This window comes from Plectropomus leopardus, chromosome 11, assembly GCF_008729295.1.
Source record: "Plectropomus leopardus isolate mb chromosome 11, YSFRI_Pleo_2.0, whole genome shotgun sequence".
Taxonomy (NCBI): Eukaryota; Metazoa; Chordata; class Actinopteri; order Perciformes; family Serranidae; genus Plectropomus; species Plectropomus leopardus.
In genome coordinates this window covers 17,302,684-17,326,843 of record NC_056473.1, presented here as the reverse complement: position 1 = coordinate 17,326,843, position 24,160 = coordinate 17,302,684, and the positions used below count along the sequence as shown (strand labels likewise).

Here is a 24,160-nt window from a genome sequence, read left to right as displayed (position 1 = left end):
ATCAGTGAGTTAGAGCACATGTGGAGCGCTATAAAAAACCTAAGAGTGTACGTAAGAGACAAACCAGATCTTAAAAAATTAATGACACAGTCTGATGTCACATACCGATTTTTATCATACACAGTAGTTTTCCACCTTATCACAACAGATCTGTCAGTTCTAACCACATGTTTCCGTTTTATCTTTGTTGTTGTTAAGGAAAGATTTCTTTAAACGTAGTTTAAAGTAGCATTCTTATTCTGAATGACACGCTGATAGTACTTTGTATATTCCAACTTTTTATTTTTATTTTTTTAAGTTAGCAGATGGAAACATTCAATGTGTCTGCTGTATATTTTACACACTTTTCCCCAAAATATAGCCTGACAGATTTGGGATCTTTGGAAACTTTGCAGTCCCCCCTTGAGTTTAACATAAACATCTGTGTGTTGAGCAAAGGCTCTTACCTTTTAAGAAACTAATATGTGAATAGGTTAGGATTAAGCATTAATCTGGATCAACAGATTTTTCATAAAATAAAACTCAGTTTAATGGTGTTTCAGGATCAGAGGAGGACTGGTCTCTGATGTTGTCTTTGTGTCTCCTGCTGCAGGTTTAGACGGAAACTCGGAGGACATTGACAGAAGAATAGAGGCGTTTGGACAGAACCTCATCCCTCCTAAAAAGCCAAAAACCTTTGTGCAGTTAGTGTGGGAAGCCCTGCAGGATGTCACGCTCATCATCCTGGAGGTGGCAGCCATCATTTCTCTTGGCCTTTCTTTCTACAGACCGCCCGATGGTGACAGACAGCGTGAGTTATAAACAGTCACTCAAATGACACCTTTACATCTTCAGATGAGTATCTTTATTATTGTGAACCTGTGTGTCGACATCCCGCTTTCACTGTTTGTTTAAAGGGACATTGTGTGACAACATTAGTAGAGCTGTCAGATGATCAAACAGTCAGAATGTATTTCCTTGGGTTTTCAACATTTTTCAGGCCAAGGATCCCTTTGTGGAAAGAGTGAGGTAACAGGGATCCCCTTCTACATATACCTATAGTATAAAACTGCATTGCAGAGTTAACATGGCAGTTATCAGACAGACACCATCAACCTCAGGTTTCAGACATGCTTTTCAGGTAGGCTAAGTGAGGGGGGAACCTCCACATTCACATAGATAAGTTGTTGTTAAAAGCAAAATTATTGCTTATTTTTAGATAAATTTTAATTTTTTAACATGTATTTTTTTGATTATCAAACAATAATTTGGCACCCACCCCTGCAGTAACTTTGAGGACCCCTATCAGGGCTTCATTCAGCCACAATAAAACATAACACAATGTATATTAAAACACAAAACAACAACTTTAAATACAGTGGTGTTCAATTCAGTTCAATTCCAATGGCATTTTATGTATGAGAAACATATGTTTACGATCCCAAAGTGTAAAATGTAAACAAAACATGTAAATGTGATAAGTAAAGGTAGACATATGGATGCCACATTGGCTGCTGGATTCATGGATGTATTAAGAAAGTGTGGATACAGCCATGGAGGCAGGGCCCCATTCATTCCTTTGAGAGACGCTTATTTGCACATAAAGCAAAAAGTTATGTTATTTTTCCGTGTACATCATACCTGGATCTATGAGCCCATGAGGCTTATGCAGTAGACACTTACAGCGGCAGAGCGCAGCCGAGTGTGCCCGAGCAGTCAACTTCCACCGATGGAGCGACTGACTTCAGGTTTGGGGGGGGGGTATCGCGTAATAACTTACAGGATATCGCGTTCACAAAAATAGCACAGACGTATGGACAGACAACCCGAAAACATAATGCATCCAGCTGCATCAGCACCGGCGACAGCGGTGTGTCAGTCCATCCATCCATCCATCCATCCAAGCAAAGCATGGGGCAACTGGACCCAGCTGAGGTTAATGCGTCACAGCAGCAGTGTGTAGTGTCCTCCAACAGGTGGAGAAATTTGTCCTTGGAAACCCGAATACTCCTGTACAGGGGGTCAGGGGTCACTTCCTGTCAGGCTGCGTTGTGTGAGTGTGTTAAGAAGCAGGGGATCACACTTTGAGAAAACTAACACTCCAGCTTACATTGTCTCTGTTCAGACTGTGGCGCAGCGGCTGGCGGCGTGGAGGACGAAGATGAGGGAGAGACTGGATGGATCGAAGGTGCTGCCATCCTACTTTCGGTGGTCTGTGTGGTCCTGGTGACAGCCTTCAATGACTGGAGCAAAGAGAAGCAGTTCCGCGGCCTCCAGAACCGCATCGAGCAGGAGCAGAAGTTCACTGTAGTCCGAGGGGGGCAGGTGATCCAAATCAAAGTGTCAGAGATCGTCGTCGGAGACATCGCACAAGTCAAATATGGTGAGAGAACAAAAAGCATGCACTTGTCTAGATCTGAGATAACCATTGTTAGCTCAGATCTAGACAAGTGATGTTACAGAGCTGGATATCAAACCTTAGTACTCTGGTACTGACTGAAATGTGTCCGTAGCGCAGAGAATCAGTTGTATGGTACTGAAAGCTGACTTCAGATCTATTTTTTAACTTTGGCATCTTTAGTTCAATCAACAAATAGTTTTGTTAACATGTTTATACACATTTACATACACATATATATAGATATGTACACATTTCCATATATCCACTCACAGACATACATTACACATACAAAAGCAGCAACAAAATAATAATATTTAAATTCAGGTGTACCTGTATCCATGAAGGTTCATGGCCAGACATTGAAGTTTTCCAGAAGTTTTCAAAGCAAGAAAATAATGGAGAGCAAAGGTCTTGAAAAATACAACCATAATTATATTTTTCTAGAATTAGTCACAAGGTTGGAGTCAAAGGTTGGAGGAGATTCATTTTTTTCAAAGAAGAAATATGTATTTCTTTGCAAAATATGTTATAGTACTGAATACTCTGCTTTTTTTTTTTTATCAAATTGAAATTCAGACATTTAATAAGTAAGAAATGGGTTTAAATCAACTTTTATTTCTAAAGCTCATTTATTAAAGGAATAAATCAAATTCCATAAATTTGTCAGCAGATTGCACTCCCAAAACAGATGCGTAGATGTTCTATCTTAGTTTTGCATCTAGGATTGTTTAGCGAGTTATCTTTGGAAACTGTATGAATCTTTATAGAAGTGAGACAGAGTTTATGTATAAACTTGAAATTAGCTTCCTGATTTTGTCACCTATAGATGAGGAAGGTATTCTTTTACAGAAGTTTAGACGGGTATTTTAAAACCATCCCTAGATCTTTTTCCCAATTATTTAATTAAGTTGGAAAAGATGAATAACCTCCTTTAGATAAAATTAAAATTCACATTTTTTTCCTGTAATAGTAACCAATTAGCCTTCTAAGATGACTTATGTCATCCCGATGACATAAGGTCAACATGCTGTTTCCGCAATGTTTAAAACAAAACTTAATATGTTTGTAATATGTAATATAATATATTTCCTGCTGCATAGGTTGATGTTTTTTCTCCACCAGTCATCATGTGACAGACACAATGTAATGATGATGTAACACACTGTCCTGATGAGCTGTTATTACAGTGTACCTGTGTGTTGGTGTTCCAGGTGACCTCCTCCCTGCTGACGGCATCCTGATTCAAGCCAGCGATCTGAAGATCGACGAGAGCTCTCTGACCGGAGAGTCGGATCATGTCAAGAAGACCATTGAAAAAGACCCCATGTTGCTGTCAGGTGCTTCAACTTTCCTCCTTTCATGTCAAATTACAGCCAAATTTAGTGTGAGCTGAGCGTTCACTGTCAGCTCTTAGCAGGCAGTTTGTGCTGCTGAATTTCCACTCACATCTGATCATCTGTCTGTTTTTCAGACCTTTAGAAAAAACATTAAGCCTCTGTCTACACTGAAATGATAAAACTTTGAACACCTAAAAAAAGCTTAAGAAATGACAGTATTTAATGGACTCAGTGTGAAAAAAAGACCTTTTCAAAAAATCTATATAATTGCCATTATTGTAGAAAGAGTACCCATCAATAAAGTTTAGTGTTGATTTTAAAAATTGATCATTTCGTGGGGCATCCTATTGGACCAGGTGCGGTTTTCGTTGTAGAAAGGGTAACTTCTAGTGACAACATTCAAAGAAAAAGTAAAGATAAAGATAAAAGTTGTTCACAAAGCATCTTCTCCCTTAAGAGAACTCATAAGGTGAGAAACTGTTAGGAGTAAAGTGGAGGACTTAAGAGGCTTAAGAGTTTCTTAAGCAGATGAGGAAATAGTGGAAAGACAAAGAGGAAGAGAATATTCTCCTCACGCTGGATGACAGTGAGTAAATGACATGCTACAGATTAGATGGTGCAGGGATAATGTTTGTGCTTGATTCATTAGAGATATGCTCACATCTCCCATCCAATGCAATAATGATATAATGCCAGAAATAAAGTGATCACGACACTTATTTGGTAACTGGGAAAATGCAAGAGTGCAGCAGTGTAATTACCAAAGCAGTGCTTCCACAGTATCATATTGTGTTGCAGTTAATTTAATTTCCATTGAGTGTCCACACCTTGCAGGATTACTAAAGGGCTTGTATGAGACAACCAATCACATATTTTAAAACAATGTGTTATCCCTAGCAACAGGGTCAACCACACCCCCTCACTAAGATAAAGTTTCTGTCTCTTTCTCACTTAGCGTTGCTCTGAGACCTTTCCTAAATCCCTCCTAAGCTAGGACTCCTTGCTGGATGTTTTTGGGCTAAGTTAATAGCTCTCAGAGTATTTTCTGAATGTTTGTGAATATGACCACAGAACTCTTATAGCTATTGTATAGTTTTCATGCTGGACTATGCAAACACACACATACCACGTACCAGTGTTTCCCATATATTTATCAGCATTAGCCACCTCATATTGTTTTTCTGTGTATGTTGAAATGAGAATTAACTAATTGAAAATATGCTCACTTTGGCTCCAATGCAGCTGCCTGTCTCTGTTTGCACTCTGTAGCCTTTCTCAATGTACCGCCCGACTCTAATTTGGTTACCACCATTAGTAATCGAGGTTTCCTATGGTTCCTTAAAAAGTTTTTAAAGGTGTTTAATTAATGATAATCGAAAAATAAAAGTAATAGGGTATGTAGGAGGGACAAAGAGGCAAGTGGACAATAACATGGATGCTCTTCAACGGTCCATCACTTGTGGCTTCATCTGCTTTTTTTTTTAAAGTGGTCTTTCTGTGTGCTTGCAGTTGATCTGTCAACAGCACCCACTATAGTGAAATCCCTCCCTCCCTCTCTCTCAGGTACCCATGTGATGGAAGGCTCCGGCAAGATGTTGGTCACTGCCGTAGGCGTGAACTCTCAAACTGGAATCATCTTCACACTGCTTGGTGCTTGTGAGGAAGGTGATGGTGAGGAGAAAGAGAAGAAAGAGAAGAAAAAGAAGGACAAGAAGGACAAGAAGGACAAGAAAAGTAAGGAATCTCTTGACTGTAAAAACAAACATAATGTTGCTTACCAGTTTTCACCCTAATTCACAGTTTAGGGTTTTATTAAGAGTTTACAAGTTTACATTTGTAGACCACAGGCATGAACTGAAAAAAGTCCCTGCAGCCTTGAAGCTGATCAAAGTTCATATTTCACTCCAAGTAAAATAATACTAGAAGTAAAAGGTAGAAGCTATACAAGAGCAATTAACTAGAAAGTTACAACACTGTTAAATCTCACAAGCCGATTTTACTTAAAAAATCTGGGAAAGCAATTGCCTTGAAAAATGCAAATAAATATACTTTCTTTCAGTGCCACAATATGCAAACAAGAGCTGAAATGCTAACAAAATGCCTGTTTCTAGCTTAAAATATTAGATATCAGCAAGACGAAGGTCTATTTTAGCACCTTATGTCTCCCAGAGAGGGAAAGTAATAGTTTGCTTCAACCCACAGTTTGACTGGTCAAATTATCAAAACCCTCAATGTTAAGTATCAGGATCCCACAGCCTCTCCCAGTCTGTGCTGATCCCTCACTGTATCCACTTTTGTCATCTGAAAAGCTCAGTTTCTCGGTTCAGCAGCTTATAAATACTTTGTCCCGCTTCTTTACACTACATCCCATCACACAGCAGCTTTTAGCCATTTTTGTGATGTCTGCTAGCACAGTGATTGAGGCCCCCCCGCCCCCATATTTATAGTTCATTGTCTTTTAGAGTTTGACTAAATTTTTGGGCCATTTCTTGTTAAGTTGCTCATCACCCTCTTTAAAGAAATCAAGCCAGTTTGCTCTGGCTTCAAAGGGTTCATTCCATGGGGTACATGAATGTTTGTACTGCGCTGAAGTAGTAACAATAGTAGTTTAAATATTTCTCATAGACACCAGCGGTGGACAGACCAGCCAACCTCGCCTGCTTTCTTAGGTTAATGCAGTTGTTCCAAGCAAAGTTATAAAATGCTTTGTTCCATATGTATGGCTAACTAATGGCCCTTTCATGTTTTTCCTTTGCAGGCAAAAAAGATGAGAAAGGAAAGAAAGGTGAGCAGCACATTACTGCTTCTGTACTGTGTTACCTTACATGAGTGGATGTGAAGGTTTTATTGAATAGCAGCAGCTTCAGTTCATCTGTCCATCAGATACCTGAGTCTGGCTGCTTTGGTGATATTTGTTACTGCAAACTCTTGTTCCTGGTTTCTTCATGGTGTGTCTAAGCAGGAAAACAACAGCTCCTAAAATCCTAGAAAAGTCCTGAAATCCTAGAAACATCTTAAGATCCAAAAATATACTAAAATCCTCAAAACGTCCTGAAATTCTAGAAACTTCCTAAAATTCTAGAAATATCCTGAAATCCTTTCTAAGATCCTAAATGTCGTTAAAATCCTAGAAATGTCTGGAAGTCCAAGAAATGTCCTAAAATCCTAGAGATGTCCTGAAATCCTAGAAACGTCCTATAATCCTAAAACATACTAAAATTCTAGAAATGTCCTAAAATCCCTGAAACATCCTAAAATCCTAAAATTTACTGAAATCCTACAAATTTCGGCAAGTCCAAGAAACATTGTTATATATCCTGGAAATGTCCTGAAATCCTAAAATGTTCTTTAATCCAAGGAATGTCCTGAAATCCTACAAATGTCCTAAAATCCTAGAGACATGCTAAACTCCTAAAAATGTTCTGAAATCCTAGAAATGTTCTAAAGTCGTAGAAATGTATTAAAATCCTAGAAACGTGTATGGGGCTGCTGCGCATTGCCCCTGACCTCCTGTCATTTTGCAAAAGTGTCCCCAAGTAAAGCAAAATGAGTAACCCTGGTTTATGTTACGTAAAGAGGATCTTTTATTTTTGAATCTTTACATCATGATCACCTTTGCTGTTCATTTCTAGTGCCTTTTAAGCCAGTACAGGCATGTGATGCAAGATCAGTCAATAAAAAAAAAATCTACATTAGTTTACAAGAGGCAGTTCTGATTAGACCGCTCAAAGATCCTGCAGGAGATCAGACTCCAGGTTTCCTGGTCCCCGGCAGGTCCTCCTGGTTCCTTGTGGTCCCTGTGGTCCCACATCGTGCAGTGTATATCACAGTGGTCTGAGCAGCAGCGGCAGGTGCTCCTGACTCTGTTGATGGTGATTAGGCTCAAGCAGATTATCAGCCTTAAGCTCGGCAGCTGCTTTCTTCTCCTGCCTGCTGCCTGCCTGTCCACTAATAACCTCATTACTGAGCTGGGATCAGCATGCTCTCTCTCTCACACACATTCACAGACACAAACACACACACCTTCAGATACCCTCACTCTCTGTCACTGAACTACATTGTCACTTGACTCTGTTGTGTTTATTGTTACTATGATGATCCAGGGAGAACAGAGATGATGCAGTCTGATTGGTTAGTTAGTTGATTGGTTTGTTAGTGGGTTAGTTTGGAGGTCTGCTCTGACTCATGAATGTAACCATCACAATAAAGCTAGACTGGGATTAGACAAACATTACCTACCTGTTCACATGCAACATCACGCCCCATCCTCTGCTGGTCATCTTGTCACACAGTCTGACTTTTAATAATTTGGCTAACAAGTATTAATAGTGATGATTTCTTCTGATGACAAAATGTCAACTTAGTTGTTGACACGTCTGTGTGTGATGAACAAGTGGACAGTGTGACCCACACATTGACTATGTTCACAAAATATGCCTGTTTTTGCCCTTATTCCAACAAAAAAACACGATTTCTACTAAGTTGTTGATGTGGCTAATGACAATGAATATCCACTAATATTTGTTTACAAGCAGCTGTGCATATTCTGATTAATGTGGCCTGACATGTCTTTTATCATGTCAAAATATAGACAAGTGTCACGACTGGAACCGCTTCAAAGTAGGATTTCTTTTTTTCCCCCAATTATTTTTTCCATAGGTCTATTGGTAACGGCCGTTCAAACACAGCCTCCCTGTGTCATTGTTTCAAACACCTTTTTGAAAAGGTTGGCTTTTTAATAATTGTGCATATCGAAAAATCTGCTAATATTCAGGTTTTTCATCACGTGTTTCTCTTTCTTACCAAAAATGTGGGCTTTTCTTGTGGGTGTGCACAGGGTCCAAAATTAACCCCCCTGCCAATGTTTGGCAAGGCCTTTGACACTGAGTCAATTTTTCCAGATGTGTTTTTTTAAATCTGTCATCCAAAACAAATTACACACAGAAACCTTACACACTGAGTCTGATGTGGTTTTTCTTTGTCCACTGAAGGTTAGCTATCTGGCTGTCTCCAATATCCCCCTGTGTCTTGCATTTGGCAGTGCGGCTACCTGAAGTGACTCAGCTGTCCAGCTCTCTGTCTCTTTGTCTGTCTGTGTGTGTGGTCCAAATCCTCCTCTCAGTTATAATCACCCTCCTGAATATTACTATCTGACCTATCGAGAGTGAGCTGTCTCAGTTATGAAACGATACTGTGCAACTCGTGTGTGCCCCGTTCCTCTGTCTTGGTGCAGGTGTTTTCCGCTGCCACATTTTCATCACTGACTCTTGGTCAAACATCTCTCTCTAGGCTTTTGACAGATGCAAAAACACAGAAAATTGAAACTGTAACTTTAATGACAAAAGAGAGTAAGAAAGAAAGCAAATATGACTGCACAAACAAGGTTAAAATAATAATGATGATATTATAAAAGAAAAACAATAAAAAGAAAAAAAGTTACACAAAAAATAAACATAAAAGTACACTGTCCTCTGACTCATCGTTGCTGTGTGGCAAAAGATGGTCTCGGAAGGAAAAAGGTATAATGAAATCTCACGGGGCTCTAGGTATAGTTTGCTTATATTCTGAAGGACATTGACCATGCAACAGAGTTTGAGTTCAGGCTGCAAATCTTAAGAAATGAATCCTCAATATCTTTGAGGACAGACTTATTCTTTAATGCAGTAGGACACTGAAAATCTCCCTGTACCAGACTGTCACTGTGGGCAGAGTATCTTTAGTCCATCTCAACAATATGCATTTATGTGCAAGATGCAAAAGTCCAGTAATATATAATGGTTATGGGAGAGTGCTGCCAAGTAAGAATAGCCCAGGAGTTTTTCTCATTGTAGTCGTAAAAATGCTGCACAACTTACAAGCTATGTGACTCCAGTATCTAGCAATCAGATTGCACTCCCAGAAGTCATGGAAATGAGTCCCAAGGTCTGTTTTGCACTTTCGCCAATTGAGAGTTTGAGATATCCTGTGGACGGTAACAAGAGCTATATAGAGCCAATGCAATGTTTTATATTGAATTTCTGCAGGGACAAAGGAAAGTTTTGAAATCACTGTGCAAACATGATTGACACAACGAGAAGTAGTATTTATTCTTAGACATACAACAGTTTTAGACCAAAAAAACAGACTCAGTGTGCAAAGTTTACAATTAATCTATGACAATTTACACAGCCAACCACTGAGGCTGTGTGATGCAAAGTAAAAGCAATTGTTTCAACCATTTTCACCTGACTATTATTAAAGACTCAGCAATGATTTGAACACTTGATTTAATTTGGGAATGTATGGTAGACCCCTGATAATAAATCTGTCTTGACTTGTTGAATCAGAACCTGCAGTTTTGATGGTTTGTGACCAAACACCTGAATGTTTCACTGACTTTATGTGTTCTCTGTAGGCAAAAAAAAGGACGGAGCCACAGTGGAGATGGAGCCGCTCAACGACAATGCAGAAGCAGAAAAGAAGAAAAACCTACCAAAGAAGGAGAAGTCAGTTCTCCAGGGGAAGCTGACCAAAATGGCTGTGCAGATCGGCAAAGCAGGTACGAACAGAGAATCAGAAAAATGATGAGTGTGAATGTCACAGTGACGTAGATATCATCTGAGGGTTGAACACCTCCCTGCTGGGTGGAATCCACACTCCATATGTTACTGTGCTCCTCCAAATGACACAAACCACTGGACATTTTTATGCCTCCGCGCAATGGCCGAGGTCGGAGGCATTGTGGTTTTTGTTTTATTCAGCCATAAAAACTGCTTAACTGACTGCAACATGCAATTAATGCTCGGAAAAATCCTATATTGTTTTGCTTTCACTTTGCCCAACCATTAAGACTGCTGTGTTGCACTAGGCCATTTGTTTCCTCCATTGTTCTATATGCTATATGTAATATGGTTGCCATAATAGGTTCCATGTGATTAAAAATAAAAATAAACCAGGCCTCATTAAAGGGATCTGAAACAACTGTTGAAAGATTTCAGATTTAAAATGAAATTTATTAGGGCTGCCAGCATTAATGCATTAAGCACGATGCGATTAAGGTCTGTACGTAATGCCTTTTTTTTTTTTAAATCGCGGTATTCGCCAGCCGACATTCCTGTCTTTAAGAGGATGTATACCAGGCTGAGTTTTCAATCTGACTGATGATACTGGTATGATACTGGTATGATACTGGTATGGAATCCAGTGGTATCAACCATGTCATACTTCTTTGGAAGGGGCCTTAATAACACTCCAAAGTTGGGCTTAATTTTGTCGATGGAAAAACAGCATTGTCATTTCACAGGGGTCCCTTGACCTCTGACCTCAAGAAATCTGAATGAAAATAGGTTCTGTGGGTGCCCACGAGTCTCTCGCTTACAGACATGCCCACTTTATGCAAGTCCAATGCATTGTTTTGCCATCATTTGATTCTTAACCAAGACAATCTGGTAAGAATTGCTTTACCTTGTTAATATGGACATCAAAACTATTTTGAATTGAAAAATAATGGGATTGAAAATTTGAAATTAAAACTTCTGATGATACTTAGTTAGATAATATCAGGAGATTGCTTCACATAGTGCAGTGTAAATCCATGGAAGAACTGGTCATAGCCATCCCATTAGACACAGCGAAGGCTTTTGACTGCGTAGATCATCTAATTTATCTTAACCCCACTACCAGAATACAGACAAATGCAAATACCTCCTCACGTCTCCCCTTATCACATGGTACTCAACATGGTTTCCCTCTCTTCCCCTTACTTTTTGCAGTTGCAAAAAGCCGAAAGCCGTTGATGGAAACACGGCTCAGTCCGACTGTGAATTAAGACTGGCTGTAGTCTTAGGTCTACTCTTAGCATGATACCTAGACACTGAGTCGGAAACATTTCATTTCATTTATTTATTCGCACTATTAAAAGCAGTAACATAAAACAGGTCAAAAGGAATATAGAAAAACAGGGTGCCAGAGAGGTAAGAAACCCAAATGGGCTTTTAGAAATACCCTACCGAAAGTAATACAATAAAATTACAAGTAACACAATAAATTACAATACTTTGATGCAAGCAATGCACAATGGGGTCAAGAAAAAATGACAAAATGGTCAAGACAAACACTTGATAACGAAGAAGACTCTTCACTGCACTGAACATGTGTTGTGTTCATGATCATATTTATAGCTGAACTAAACTTGCAATGTTTCCGTTTTTCTTTCTCTGTCTGTCTGTAGGTCTGTTCATGTCGGTTCTCACTGTCATCATCCTCATCACTCGCTTCCTGATCGATACCTTCTGGATTCAGGAGGTTCCCTTTATCACAGAGTGTCTGCCCATCTACGTGCAGTTTATGGTGAAATTCTTCATCATCGGTGTGACGGTGCTGGTGGTGGCTGTGCCTGAAGGTCTCCCCCTGGCTGTCACCATCGCCCTGGCCTATTCAGTCAAGGTTTGTTTGCATATACAGCAATACAGAGCCTGTTTCTCTGAACATGTACAATCTGTCTATAGCTGGCCAGCCTGAACACCTGTAAGATCATGTCCTTTTCTTTTTACTATTCTCGATCTGTATAAACTGTTAGTCCATCAAAACTGACATCTCATATGATATGTTGACTAACAGTTCAAATGTCATTTTAACATTTAAGCGCTAGAACTGTTTAGGCCCATTTGACCCCCTCCAGACAGTCCTGCATCGAAGTTTCTTACTTCTGTGAATGTTTATGTAAATTCACAATAAAGTGCCCAGACTCAGCTAATGCTGCTTTCCTCTATTGTCAGAAAATGATGAAGGACAATAACCTGGTCCGCCACCTGGACGCCTGTGAGACGATGGGTAACGCCACGGCCATCTGTTCCGACAAGACAGGCACGCTCACTTTGAATCGCATGACGGTGGTGCAGGCCTACATCGCAGCACGCTACTACAAAAAGTTGCCGCAACCGGACCAAATCCCTGCCTCAGTTCTGGACCTGCTTGTCCAGGGCATCGGGGTCAACTGCGCCTACACCAGCAAGGTTATGGTGAGTTGAAAAACTAGCCGTTCATTCAGGGAGCTCTGTGTCGGAATTTTTTGGGTCTCCATAGTTCTGATTATTGTACATATGCAAGCATAATAACTTGCCCAGTCTTTCATAAAGTGCTTAATTCAGGAGTCACACTTTAAACACAGAGAAACACAGATTAGCAAACCCACACTATTATACTACAGCTGTAATTAATTCCGAAAGCCACAGCGCCTTAGTATTGTTGAGACATAGTCTATCCTTAACAATTATTGATAATTTTGGAAGTGAAGATGGGTTCATAGCTAACATTGAAACAAATTTTCTGGACAAAAAAATTGCATTTCTTTGTGTAAACACCCCACATCAACACAGCTCAGATTTATTTGATACAGTCAGTGAGACTTTATGCAACCATTATTGGTGCCGAGTGAATGGTATCCTTATAACCTGACTAGATAGATCCAGTGTACCATCTCAGCAAACACATACCTCTGCATCAGAATTCCAAGGTCTGATTAGTGATTTCAGTCTCACAGATTCATTTAGAGCCATTAAACCATCTTCAAGACAGTATAGGTTTTATTTAGACAGATGTAAAACTTACTCAAGGATAGATTATTTATTGGCTTCTGTCACTCAGAAGGCAATAACCAAACGCCATGGGGTGGCTGTGGTTTAGATTTAGAGCGGTCTTCCTCTAATGGAAAGTTGGTGGTTCGATTCCCAGCTCCTCCAGTCAACATGTAGAGGTATCCTTTCGCAAGTTTCTGACCCCCAAATTGCTCCAGATGCTGTGCTATCAGTGTGTGAGTGCATATGAATGGTTACTGAGTAGCAGGTGGCACCATGTATGGTAACCTCGGCCACCAGTGTGTGAATGGGTGAATGTGACGTAGTGTAAAAGCACTTTGAGTGGTCACATGATTAGAAATGGCTATACAAGTGCAGTCCATGCATTCTATTCCTACACGAATTAGCAAACAACAGTACTCCAAATTTACAGTTCAGTTCAGTTTGTGCCAGAGTTCGGTGTGGCACACAGAGTATTTCCGCATGCACCTGTTATTGTCATGTGCTGATGCAGTTGTGACTTCAGTTTGCGCACGATGTAAAGAAGCTGATTTGTCATGAAAACAACTGAATTTGTGCTCTGATTTAACCTCCTCTCTGCTGCTGCTTCCTTCAGCCTCCAGAGAAGGAGGGTGGGCTGCCTCGCCAGATTGGAAACAAGACAGAATGTGCCTTACTGGGATTCTCCCTCGACCTGCGCCGAGATTACCAGACGATTCGCAATGAAATCCCAGAGGAGAAACTGTTTAAGGTCTACACCTTCAACTCTGTGAGGAAGTCCATGAGCACAGTGCTAAAGAACCATGATGGCAGCTACCGAATGTTCGTCAAGGGGGCCTCAGAGATCCTGCTCAGAAAGTAGGTTTGCACTTGGTGTTTGCACAGCTTTGTACTCACTTGGATGGTGATCACATAACTGCTTCCTGTGGTTCTAGGTGCTGTAAAATCCTGATGGCCAATGGCCAGCCCAAAGGCTTCAAACCTCGGGACCGAGATGACTTGGTGAAGAAGGTGATTGAGCCGATGGCGTCGGAGGGCTTGAGGACCATCTGCCTCGCCTACAGAGACTTTCCCACCACTGATGGAGAGCCAGACTGGGAGGACGAGGCCCACATCCTCACCGGTCTCACATGCATCGGCGTGGTTGGCATTGAAGACCCTGTACGACCTGAGGTACGTCAGCCCTGTCTGTAAGGGATACACGGGGGCGACCAGCCAGTCTCAGTAAAAATACACACAATGCAATTCACTACTCACAGAGTTTCCTGAACCAATAGGCCCAATGCCAATTCTGTCTCTTGGCCCCGTGCTTAGTTTTGAAGAACCCTCCACTGAGTAGTGGCCCTTATGCCATCAGCAGCCGACAATGGCACATACATGAATAAATAAACAAAGTTTCGACAAAAAAATTCATACTCTTCTTTCTTTTTCTTTTTTCCTCTGTTGTTCTCATCAGGTACCAGATGCAATCAGAAAATGCCAGCGGGCTGGGATCACTGTTCGCATGGTGACCGGAGACAACATCAACACTGCCCGGGCCATTGCCACGAAATGTGGTATCTTGCAACCTGGAGACGATTTTCTCTGTATGGAGGGCAAAGAATTTAACCGACGGATCCGTAATGAGCTTGGAGAGGTCAGATAAACACAGACTGCAGCAAAGAACAGCAGTGTCTATCTTAAACCGGACCTTTGTTTATTTAAACACACTAGATTTAATGACCCCAATGATATTTCTTCTAGTTCCAGGTCAACTTTTTTTTTAGTTACTGGCACTATACAGATTCTAAAAGGTTGGGAAATTGATGATTTTGACTCTTGTAGTCATTGTTTTTTTTGTAATTCTTCTGATTTTCTTGTGACTCGTAAGGGAGCCCACCACTGTTATAGGGGAAACTGTTATAAACTGATTAAAATTAACTAACACTCCTTATTTATCTCATATTTATTCTCTTTTTCGTTGCAGATAGAGCAGGAGAGGATCGATAAGATTTGGCCAAAGCTGAGAGTCCTCGCCAGATCATCTCCGACAGATAAGCACACTCTGGTCAAAGGTTAGACACAATTTAACCAAGCAGACAGTGAGTCAGACATAAAGGTTAGACACCTTTTAAGTAAATGTATACATAGTAAAACCACATCAATTGAAAAAGGATTTTAAAGACATTAATTAAGATTGTTAAATTACTAATGCATTCACTTATGTGACGCCTTTTTATCCCTATCAGTTACTGTCGTAATTACAATATCTGACTATAAAAACTGAGTGTTTCAGTTCTTGATTATTATGGAATCACTGAGAATGTCCATATTTAATTGGGACAGTTTTGGCTGTCATTGCTTTTATTGAATTTGCCTGTAATGATGGCTACTCAACAATTTTAGTGCCATGAAATTATTATCATCATAATTAACAGGCATTAAGGGTATATAAAAGATCTGAACTACCTCTAAGCAGGTGGCTTATCTGCCCTTGAGGCTACAGCCTGTTACTTGAGCATCTTCAGAGAATGAAACAACATATTAAAAAGAGAGTGAAAAATATCTTAGCAGCTGTCTTGAACAGCCAAGACATTTGTAGACACTCAGTGACAGTCCAACACTAATGTGTCATGGCCTTAATAGAATAGAAGCAACTTCACTGTTTTCTTCATAATACACCTCTGAGGAAACATACCTCCTTGTACTGAAAATGGGAGTGTGGCAGTATGCTGACTGCAGACAGCAAGGTCAAGCCTGTCAGTTTAAAATGATTTTGATTTTCCAACATAGGCACAGTGGGAAGAACAAAATCAGCCGGTGCCCGTGAATCACACATATTAGTAAATATGGCCAAATGTGACCATATATACAAATTCAAAGACAGCCCTGATGTGAAATTCAAAGACAGCCATAAAAACAAAGTGGTAAACACAGCAGAGAAAAACTGAATTTGAGGTGATTTTAAAGGCGGTCAGAGTTAGGCCTCATCTTAGGTCATTGTGGTCCATAATATGTCTCAGCTGAGTGTCCGTCTGTCACCATCTCAGGTATCATCGACAGCACTGTGCTGGAGCAGAGGCAGGTGGTGGCAGTAACTGGAGACGGAACAAACGACGGCCCGGCCCTCAAGAAAGCGGACGTTGGCTTTGCTATGGTAATGACTGTAGCTGAAGTCATCACACTGCTTTATAAAAATGTAGTTATTTATAAAACAGCAAATATAGTAATCTATTCATAAATTGTAAAAATCTCGATTAATCAATAAACTTGTTTTTGTGAGTTTATCTGAAAAGACAATAGGTGATGAAATATTCAGATATCAGATTCATAATCATTTTCTACATTTTCAAATTTTAAGAAAAGGAACAAAACTAATGTTCACATGTTGAACGTCCTGTTGTCCTCTGCTGTGGGCCCCCACCACCCCTCAGACTGTCACGTTATTCAGACGTTTTTTCATTTTTCTGTCAGGTTCTTATCCAGAGCAGTCAGGTTAAAGGACAAACGATTAATTATTCTATCACTTCAGATTTTATGATTTTTTTCTGATTATTATTATTGTTATTGTTATTAAGATTAATATGATTATTATTATTAGTCATCAGTCATGTATCGATTCCTTTCAGATAGTTTTAATTGATAAATAAAGTGATATTTTACCTTACTGACTGTATATAAAGTTGTAAGATGCATCTCCACTCCATCCCACTATACAAAAAAAAGCCAAAATGTCCCAGATATGGATGCTGCCATCTCGCATTGGTGATGTTATTTAGAGCCAGTCTGCGCAGTGGTGATCTCAGCAGTCACGAGTTCCTGTTCATTCACCAGTTCAACCATTAGCAAGTGCACCGAAATTAAATCATGTCAACAAACCACCTTTTTATAGCATCAAATAACTGATTAAAACTTACCAGAAAAATTTACACTTGGACATTCAGCAGACTTAAAACTACCTAAAATGACAGAAAGCATCTTTAGGAAAAATGTATTTGACATACACTTTAAATTTTTGTTAGACCCATGTCCTGTCTGCGAACATGTTTTGGCTTCACTTTTGGGGAGCTGTCATTTCATCCATCTTCATATACAGTCTTTGGTGGTGTGTCAGGACACGTGGAGATCCACTGACAAACATCTGATCCTGAGAGATGTTTCCCAGCAATCAGAGATGTGTGAGTGTAGTAGGTTGGAAATGCTCTATGTTTAGTTGTTGTTGATGTTATTTTGGTTTTTGTTTTTTTTAATTTAAACAACCAGACCCTTACCCCCTTATTATGTTTCGTCAAACACTGTCAGTATATTAAGGTGTAATACACACACACCAATAGAGGGTGCTCTGGTACAGCTTTGGCCCTATTAGGAAAGCCAGCTCTGCTCGTGTTCAGCTCAGTAGTAAAGAATCTCTGGCATGAGAGAGATGTAAACTATGGTCTGCTCGCTATCAATCCACAGCAGCTCAAATATTTTGGCTGTAGAGTGCCTCCCCGCCTATGTGGCTCTACTGCCAGTGTAAATTACTCCCAGGTCCGGTGCCAGTAATAATTGGGAACTCGTCACTGCTGGGTGAAGGCAGACGTCCAAAGCTTCAGGAAAAGCTACAAACTATTGTGTCTTCCAGAGAGCAGAGGCCACCTGTGTGACTTCATAATGGTCACTGTCACCCATCAGCAGACGCTGGTCTTCAAGATCTTTCCAGCTTAAGTGTACGTCTATTGGTGCAGACGTGGTCAATCAGGACCTTTGTTATCAAGGACTCACCAACCAGCTTCTGGGGGTTTTGATGCAGATGGAAGTGTGTCCTGATGAAGTGGATGTCGTCATCCTAGAGATAAAGTCAGACATTCAACTGATGCTTTCAGCACTGCGCGAGAGTGACAAGCACAGAGAGGAACTGTTTGGATCAGAGGGGATTGAAATGGCAATTCGCTTCCTGAAAAAAGGCTCCAATATTTTCTACAGCGGTCTGGGACACAACAAGCTCACCTCCTCCACAGTAGACTGTGTGTGGTCATGTACTGGGTTGCTACACAACAGAAGATAACTTTTTGGCTAAAAGTGGGGCATCATCTCTGTTGGACTTTCGAACACTGCCGCTAACACTGCAACATCCTCGCCACTCTGCTGGAGTTATGTGACAACCCAAACATGCTGTCATACATTCTCACCTGGAGGGACGGCAGTGGTCAGACAGCCCCCAGATTCCAGCTGCAGCTGTGGAGGAATGGGGAGGAGGAGGAGCTGAAAGTCAGCCGAAACAGCCACAGAGGGATCGCAGACCCTCAGAGGCCGATCCTCAGTCATCACCAGCAGGATGACACCCAGCTGTCATTTCCTGTCAACAAACCGAGTGCAGAAGCACAGAGGGAGAACTACACTGAATCATTCAAACCCAAACCAAAGCATGAGGGTACTGCGGTTCATCTTACAGAGCATTTCATCAGGCAGGTGATGTTTGTAGTGAGAACAGGTGCTATGGGCCCCATGGGAGTGAAACTGATGTTGGCCAGAGCTCCCATCAAGGCTGCAGGTAGGGACAAAGTGGGAACCACAGCACAGGGCCCAGAATACTTAAGCACTCTATCTTTAAAAGACAGGTATTCAATACAAGCCCCTCATCTATTATCACATCATTAGTTTATTTTATAGACTTAAATGCACACAAAAAACAGAGCATTTCCATCCTGTAGCATGGTGTAGTGTCGTGGCGAGGTGCAGTGTGAGGTTTATGTGAGCTAATCTCCATGCTTTGTGTTCTGCAGGGCATTGCGGGAACAGATGTGGCAAAGGAGGCTTCCGATATCATCCTCACAGATGACAATTTCAGCAGTATTGTGAAGGCTGTGATGTGGGGCAGAAATGTGTATGACAGCATCTCCAAGTTCCTGCAATTCCAACTGACAGTTAACGTTGTTGCCGTCATTGTGGCGTTCACCGGAGCCTGTATAACCCAGGTCAGAGCTACATATATAGAGCAGAGAGAAGCATAAGTCCTAAGACCCTTAAACTCATTAGCATTTCAGCACCTCCAGTTCATTTGTTTCAAAGTCAGTCATTTTTTAAATGTATTTTTGGTTAGAAGCCTTTAATAAGGTCTGTAGATAACACGAGAGACTTTCTTTTTTTTATATATATATATGACATAAAACACATCTCTAATACCCCACTGTGAACTCTGAAGCTTTTATGTGTCTTATAAAAGACACTTGCTAACAAGTGGCTAAATGAGACTACAGAGCGTCACACCAAACACGTCTCTACAGCCTTGTTGCGGTGGCGATGTGGCAGTGTAGTTCGTTTCAGCCTAGCAATAGCTTTATACTTTGGCTTCAACAATCCTAAAAATGGTGTTCATTTGTAAGATAATCTTGTTGAACAGAACGTGTAAGTATCATAAACGTTTGTTCGCCAGAGAGCTTATTTTCTGCTATGATCCAAAAGCCACTGGAAAAATCCCATAGGCTTTTGACGAGGGATGCAGGGAAGTAACACCCTTTCAAATCACGTCTTTCTTTGGTGAGACAGCTGGGAGAGTTAAAAAAGGTTTGAATTCCTTTGAGGCCTACAGAGAAGTTAGTGCAGCTTTTCTGCCAGGGGTTTAATAAAGGGTAGTGGGAACTGCAGAAAAAGAAAGTGTAAAGGTTGAAGTGAGTAAGACGTTAGCAGTTAGCTAGCTAGTTGATGTCTTTTATTCAGGATCATAAGCATGAAGTTCTGAATGAGGCATTTCTTAACAACCGTACAGGATAGTGTGAACACAGTATAAAACTGTTTCAATGTGCATACCATCCACAGAACTAAACATAAAAATCTTTTGAGCTTGTTATAACCACAGACCTAATTTTGGCATTTAACCAAGAACGTGTTAATAAAATAAATCCACTGACATTAACTTTATTCTGGGTTTAGGACTCGTTCCTGCACCACTCATTTTAGTTTCAAAATGTTTGACTGAAGTAAATGTTATGAATAACAATTAGTGGTATTCCAGATGATGGCACCTGTGGTTTCTCTGCTAACAGACACTGACAGGAGATCTGTGTGTGTGTGTGTGTGTGTGTGTGTGTGTGTGTGTGTGTGTGTGTGTGTGTGTGTGTGTGTGTGTGTGTTTTGCAGGACTCACCATTAAAAGCTGTCCAAATGTTGTGGGTCAACCTAATAATGGACACCTTCGCTTCACTAGCTCTCGCCACTGAGCCACCAACTGAGGCACTGCTGCTCAGGAACCCGTACGGTCGCCAAAAGCCTCTTATTTCTCGCACCATGATGAAGAACATCCTGGGACATGCCGTATACCAGCTCGCCGTGATCTTTACCCTGCTCTTCTTTGGTCAGTGAATGCAACTCAGCTTCATGGTTTGAAACACTTAGAAGGAAAATTCTCACTTAAAGGACACTCCCTTAAGTAATGTAACAAAAACCCATAATGAGATATTTTAATTTCATTGCACTAACTTATTTATTTCTTATTAATGTGTTAATGAAACTTATTGTAAAGAAATGAAGATCTTGTGTTAATTTCTACACCTGCTCACAGGGGAAAAGCTGTTTGACATCGACAGCGGCAGGAACGCCCCCCTCCACGCCCCGCCCTCTGAGCACTATACCATCGTGTTCAACACGTTTGTCCTGATGCAGATCTTTAATGAGATCAATGCGCGCAAGATTCACGGAGAGAGGAATGTGTTTGAGGGCGTATTCAAAAACCCCATCTTCTGCTCCATCGTCCTGGGAACCTTCATCATACAGGTAATCTGTGAGGGGTGAGGCAGTCGTCACGCCTGGTCAGCTCCACAATGTAAAGTGACAAAGGACTCCATGCATGATGTTGTCTCTTTCCTCCTGTAGATTGTCATTGTGCAGTTGGGTGGAAAACCGTTCAGCTGCATGACTCTGACTATTGAGCAGTGGCTGTGGTGTATCTTCCTGGGTCTCGGCAGCCTCCTGTGGGGACAGGTGAGACACTTTTTGCCATTATTTTGATAGGAGACAGGAAATGGTGGGAGCAGAGTTGGGTTGATTTCCATTTTTTTGCCAGTCCAGTCTGGTCCAGTGTACAACCTCAAACTGGAGCGGTTTAATTTAATGGAAACTGGCTGAATGGGCATTTGTCAAATCCTTTATGTTTGTAAACGGATTAACAGAGCCACCAGTGGTGGACAGGCTATGTGCAATTTAAGCTACTGCCCCAGGCCAATGTTTGCAACATGGGACATGGGACAACAAGGGCATCAAATTTCAATAGAGGTGGGAGGAGCAGTGCACACTTGGTCTCATTCATGAAGCGTGAGCAGAATGAATTTTTGTGTAAACTATTCGAAAATTACAGTGTTTGTCCCGGCATTCATCAATATGTTCATAGCTTTGACCTTTCTGTAAGTACTAATAGTACTTACAGTACTTGTAGTGTTTTTTTTAAATTAAGAATGCACATAAATATTGATTGTCATTATTAGAAATTAAACATTGTGAAATTTTGCAACAAATAGAACAATAAAAAGCATCGGACTGAGAATGCAAGGTTTTTGTACGTAACTTTTTTTCTTTTCCATATGACAGATTAAAAAAAATGTATCCGAAAAAAACTGACTCAGTGTGAAAAGTCCTTTAGTCTCTCAAGGAAACTAAAATTGCACCAATATGGCAATAAGGCATTTTGGATTTGAAATCAACAAAAGAGGTGTCTAAACTGCACCATTTTGGGCTGAACTTTTGTTAACACTCTATGGCTATTTATTCCTGTTGCTCACTTTAAAAGCGCCACAGTGGAGTTTAAATGATGTTAATAATGTATCGCCAAGCAATCAAGAAATAATGATGATCATCATTAGACGATAAAAACCGTTTCCAAACCCTGAGGTGGTTTCAGTAACATTTTCAGGCAGCAGTGGAGTTGAGGATCAGGACGTGCTGGTGTTGTGACTGACTGGGGTGTCATTTTTGTGTCCGTCTGCCCCTCAGCTCGTGTCCAGTGTCCCCACTAAATGGCTGAAGTTCCTGAAGACGGCGGGTCATGGCACGAAGCAGGAGGAGATCCCTGAGGAGGAGCTGGAGGAGATGAAGGACCTGGACGAGATCGACCACGCTGAGATGGAGCTAAAGAGGGGCCAGGTGCTTTGGTGCCGTGGCCTCAACCGCATCTCGACACAGGTACAATTTCACCTCCACCTGGGTCCTTTACTCATCACAAAGTCCAGCGTGACAATTAGACTTGGGTGGTATGTAACGTTCATACCTAGCCGAAATTTCACGGGGGTATACAGTAGATTAAAGAATGAGTGTGCAGCGCTTAAATGAAAATGGATTCTATGGGCATCAGTGAGACTCCTCTTTACAGACATGCCCACTTTATGCCAATTTTTTCTGTCATTTATTTCCAATTAGAGAAGATCTGATAATAATTGCTTTACCTTGTCAATATGGACCTCATAACTATTTTACAATGCAAAATAATGGAATTGCAATTGATGGCAATTTAATGTTAAAATTCTGTGATAAATCACAATTTTAAAAACGAATCGTTCGACAGCCCTAATTTTTGATAACTAAAATGCAGACAGAAATCTTTGTTCATTCATAATTAAATAATAAATAAATTTGTCTGTAGGCTACAGCATATCAAAGTACGTAAATCACAATTATAACAGACAAAAAAAAGAAGCCATTTCACTGCATGGTCTGCTTACTTAAATAGTTTTAGTAGAAGCATAAACATTAAGGAGAAATTACCAGATCAACAAATTTTGCAAGGCTACAAAATTGGGCTGACAAAATGTTACAATGCTGAAACGCTCCCGGTGTGGTTTAAGGATGTATGGTGCACAGAACAGAACCGGGTCGCTGTTGGAGAGCTGTAACCAGCGGTACTGTCCCTTCAATCCTCCTTTACAGTGAAGATGGAAGAAAAAATAACTGAATTATTGCTCTCGTATCCTGACTTTAGTGGATCATTACATATTGATTATGACATTTATCGGCAGATACTCTGGTTCAAAATAAGAGCAACATTTTGGGATGGGTACTGGTTACTGAGTCACAGGGAAGGCCAAAATGTGACCTGTGGACAGAAAAATCCCTCTCACACAAAGGACCAAATGCATGATCCCTTCCATACTAACACCGGGGGAAGATGGAAAAAAAACATTAGAAACTAGCACATTGAAGCCTTTAGTGTTTGGTTTATGGTTATTTCCAAACACAATTGCTGCATAAACTCTCCAAACTCCAAATTCTCTCATTAAACCCTGAGCTGACTGGTGTCCCTCATCTTGTAGATTCGTGTCGTGAACGCCTTCAGAGACAGCGTGTCTCCCTACGAAGGTCTGGAGACACCCGAGTCTCGCAGCTCCATCCACAGCTTCATGAGCCACCCTGAGTTTCGCATTGAGGATTCGGTGCCTCAAATCCCCCTGATCGATGAGGTCGACTGCGAGGACGATGCTCCAATCAAACGAAACTCCCTTGTCCTTCCACCGCCCCTGACCGGGCTGTCCAACCTAACGCCTCTCCCGTCACACCAGGAGAACAACGCCGTGGATCGCGCCGTCCCTCTGCCTGGTGTGGTCCCACCACCTGGTGTGGTCCTGCCCGACTCAGCGGGGCTGCCGGTGTGGCCAGGGAGCCCCCTGCACAGCCTGGAGACCTCTCTTTGAAGCTCCAAGCCCAGACCTGACCACTTCCTGTATTGCAAAAACAATAAATAAAAGGGAAACATAAACAGGAAAATAAATAAATATGGTTAAATTTACAAATAAATAAATAAAGAAGCAAATTAAAGCAGATATATCAATTTATGTCACATTTTATCAATCAATTAATGCATACATTTATTTTTTTAATAATTTCTCAATTTGGTCATTTATTTTCTTGTTTATTTATTTATTTATTTTGATTTGGGGAACTTTCGT

General features: G+C 40.8%; 1 protein-coding gene across 1 annotated transcript in view; it reads left to right on the top strand.

The window, feature by feature from the left end:
- The window catches only part of LOC121949963 (plasma membrane calcium-transporting ATPase 1-like), a 29,078-nt gene extending 5,155 nt beyond the window's left edge, over positions 1–23,923 (top strand). The window contains exons 2-20 of the mRNA XM_042495836.1: positions 593–790; positions 2,105–2,362; positions 3,592–3,717; positions 5,281–5,451; positions 6,476–6,502; positions 10,112–10,255; positions 11,927–12,141; positions 12,474–12,716; positions 13,888–14,129; positions 14,207–14,444; positions 14,728–14,907; positions 15,238–15,325; positions 16,301–16,407; positions 19,016–19,207; positions 20,370–20,583; positions 20,791–21,002; positions 21,102–21,209; positions 22,215–22,403; positions 23,528–23,923. Of these exons, the coding sequence (XP_042351770.1) occupies positions 593–790; positions 2,105–2,362; positions 3,592–3,717; positions 5,281–5,451; positions 6,476–6,502; positions 10,112–10,255; positions 11,927–12,141; positions 12,474–12,716; positions 13,888–14,129; positions 14,207–14,444; positions 14,728–14,907; positions 15,238–15,325; positions 16,301–16,407; positions 19,016–19,207; positions 20,370–20,583; positions 20,791–21,002; positions 21,102–21,209; positions 22,215–22,403; positions 23,528–23,905 (3,530 nt within the window). The 3' untranslated portion in view covers positions 23,906–23,923. The remainder of the gene's footprint in view (positions 1–592; positions 791–2,104; positions 2,363–3,591; positions 3,718–5,280; positions 5,452–6,475; positions 6,503–10,111; positions 10,256–11,926; positions 12,142–12,473; positions 12,717–13,887; positions 14,130–14,206; positions 14,445–14,727; positions 14,908–15,237; positions 15,326–16,300; positions 16,408–19,015; positions 19,208–20,369; positions 20,584–20,790; positions 21,003–21,101; positions 21,210–22,214; positions 22,404–23,527) is intronic.
- Positions 23,924–24,160: the final 237 nt, after the last annotated feature.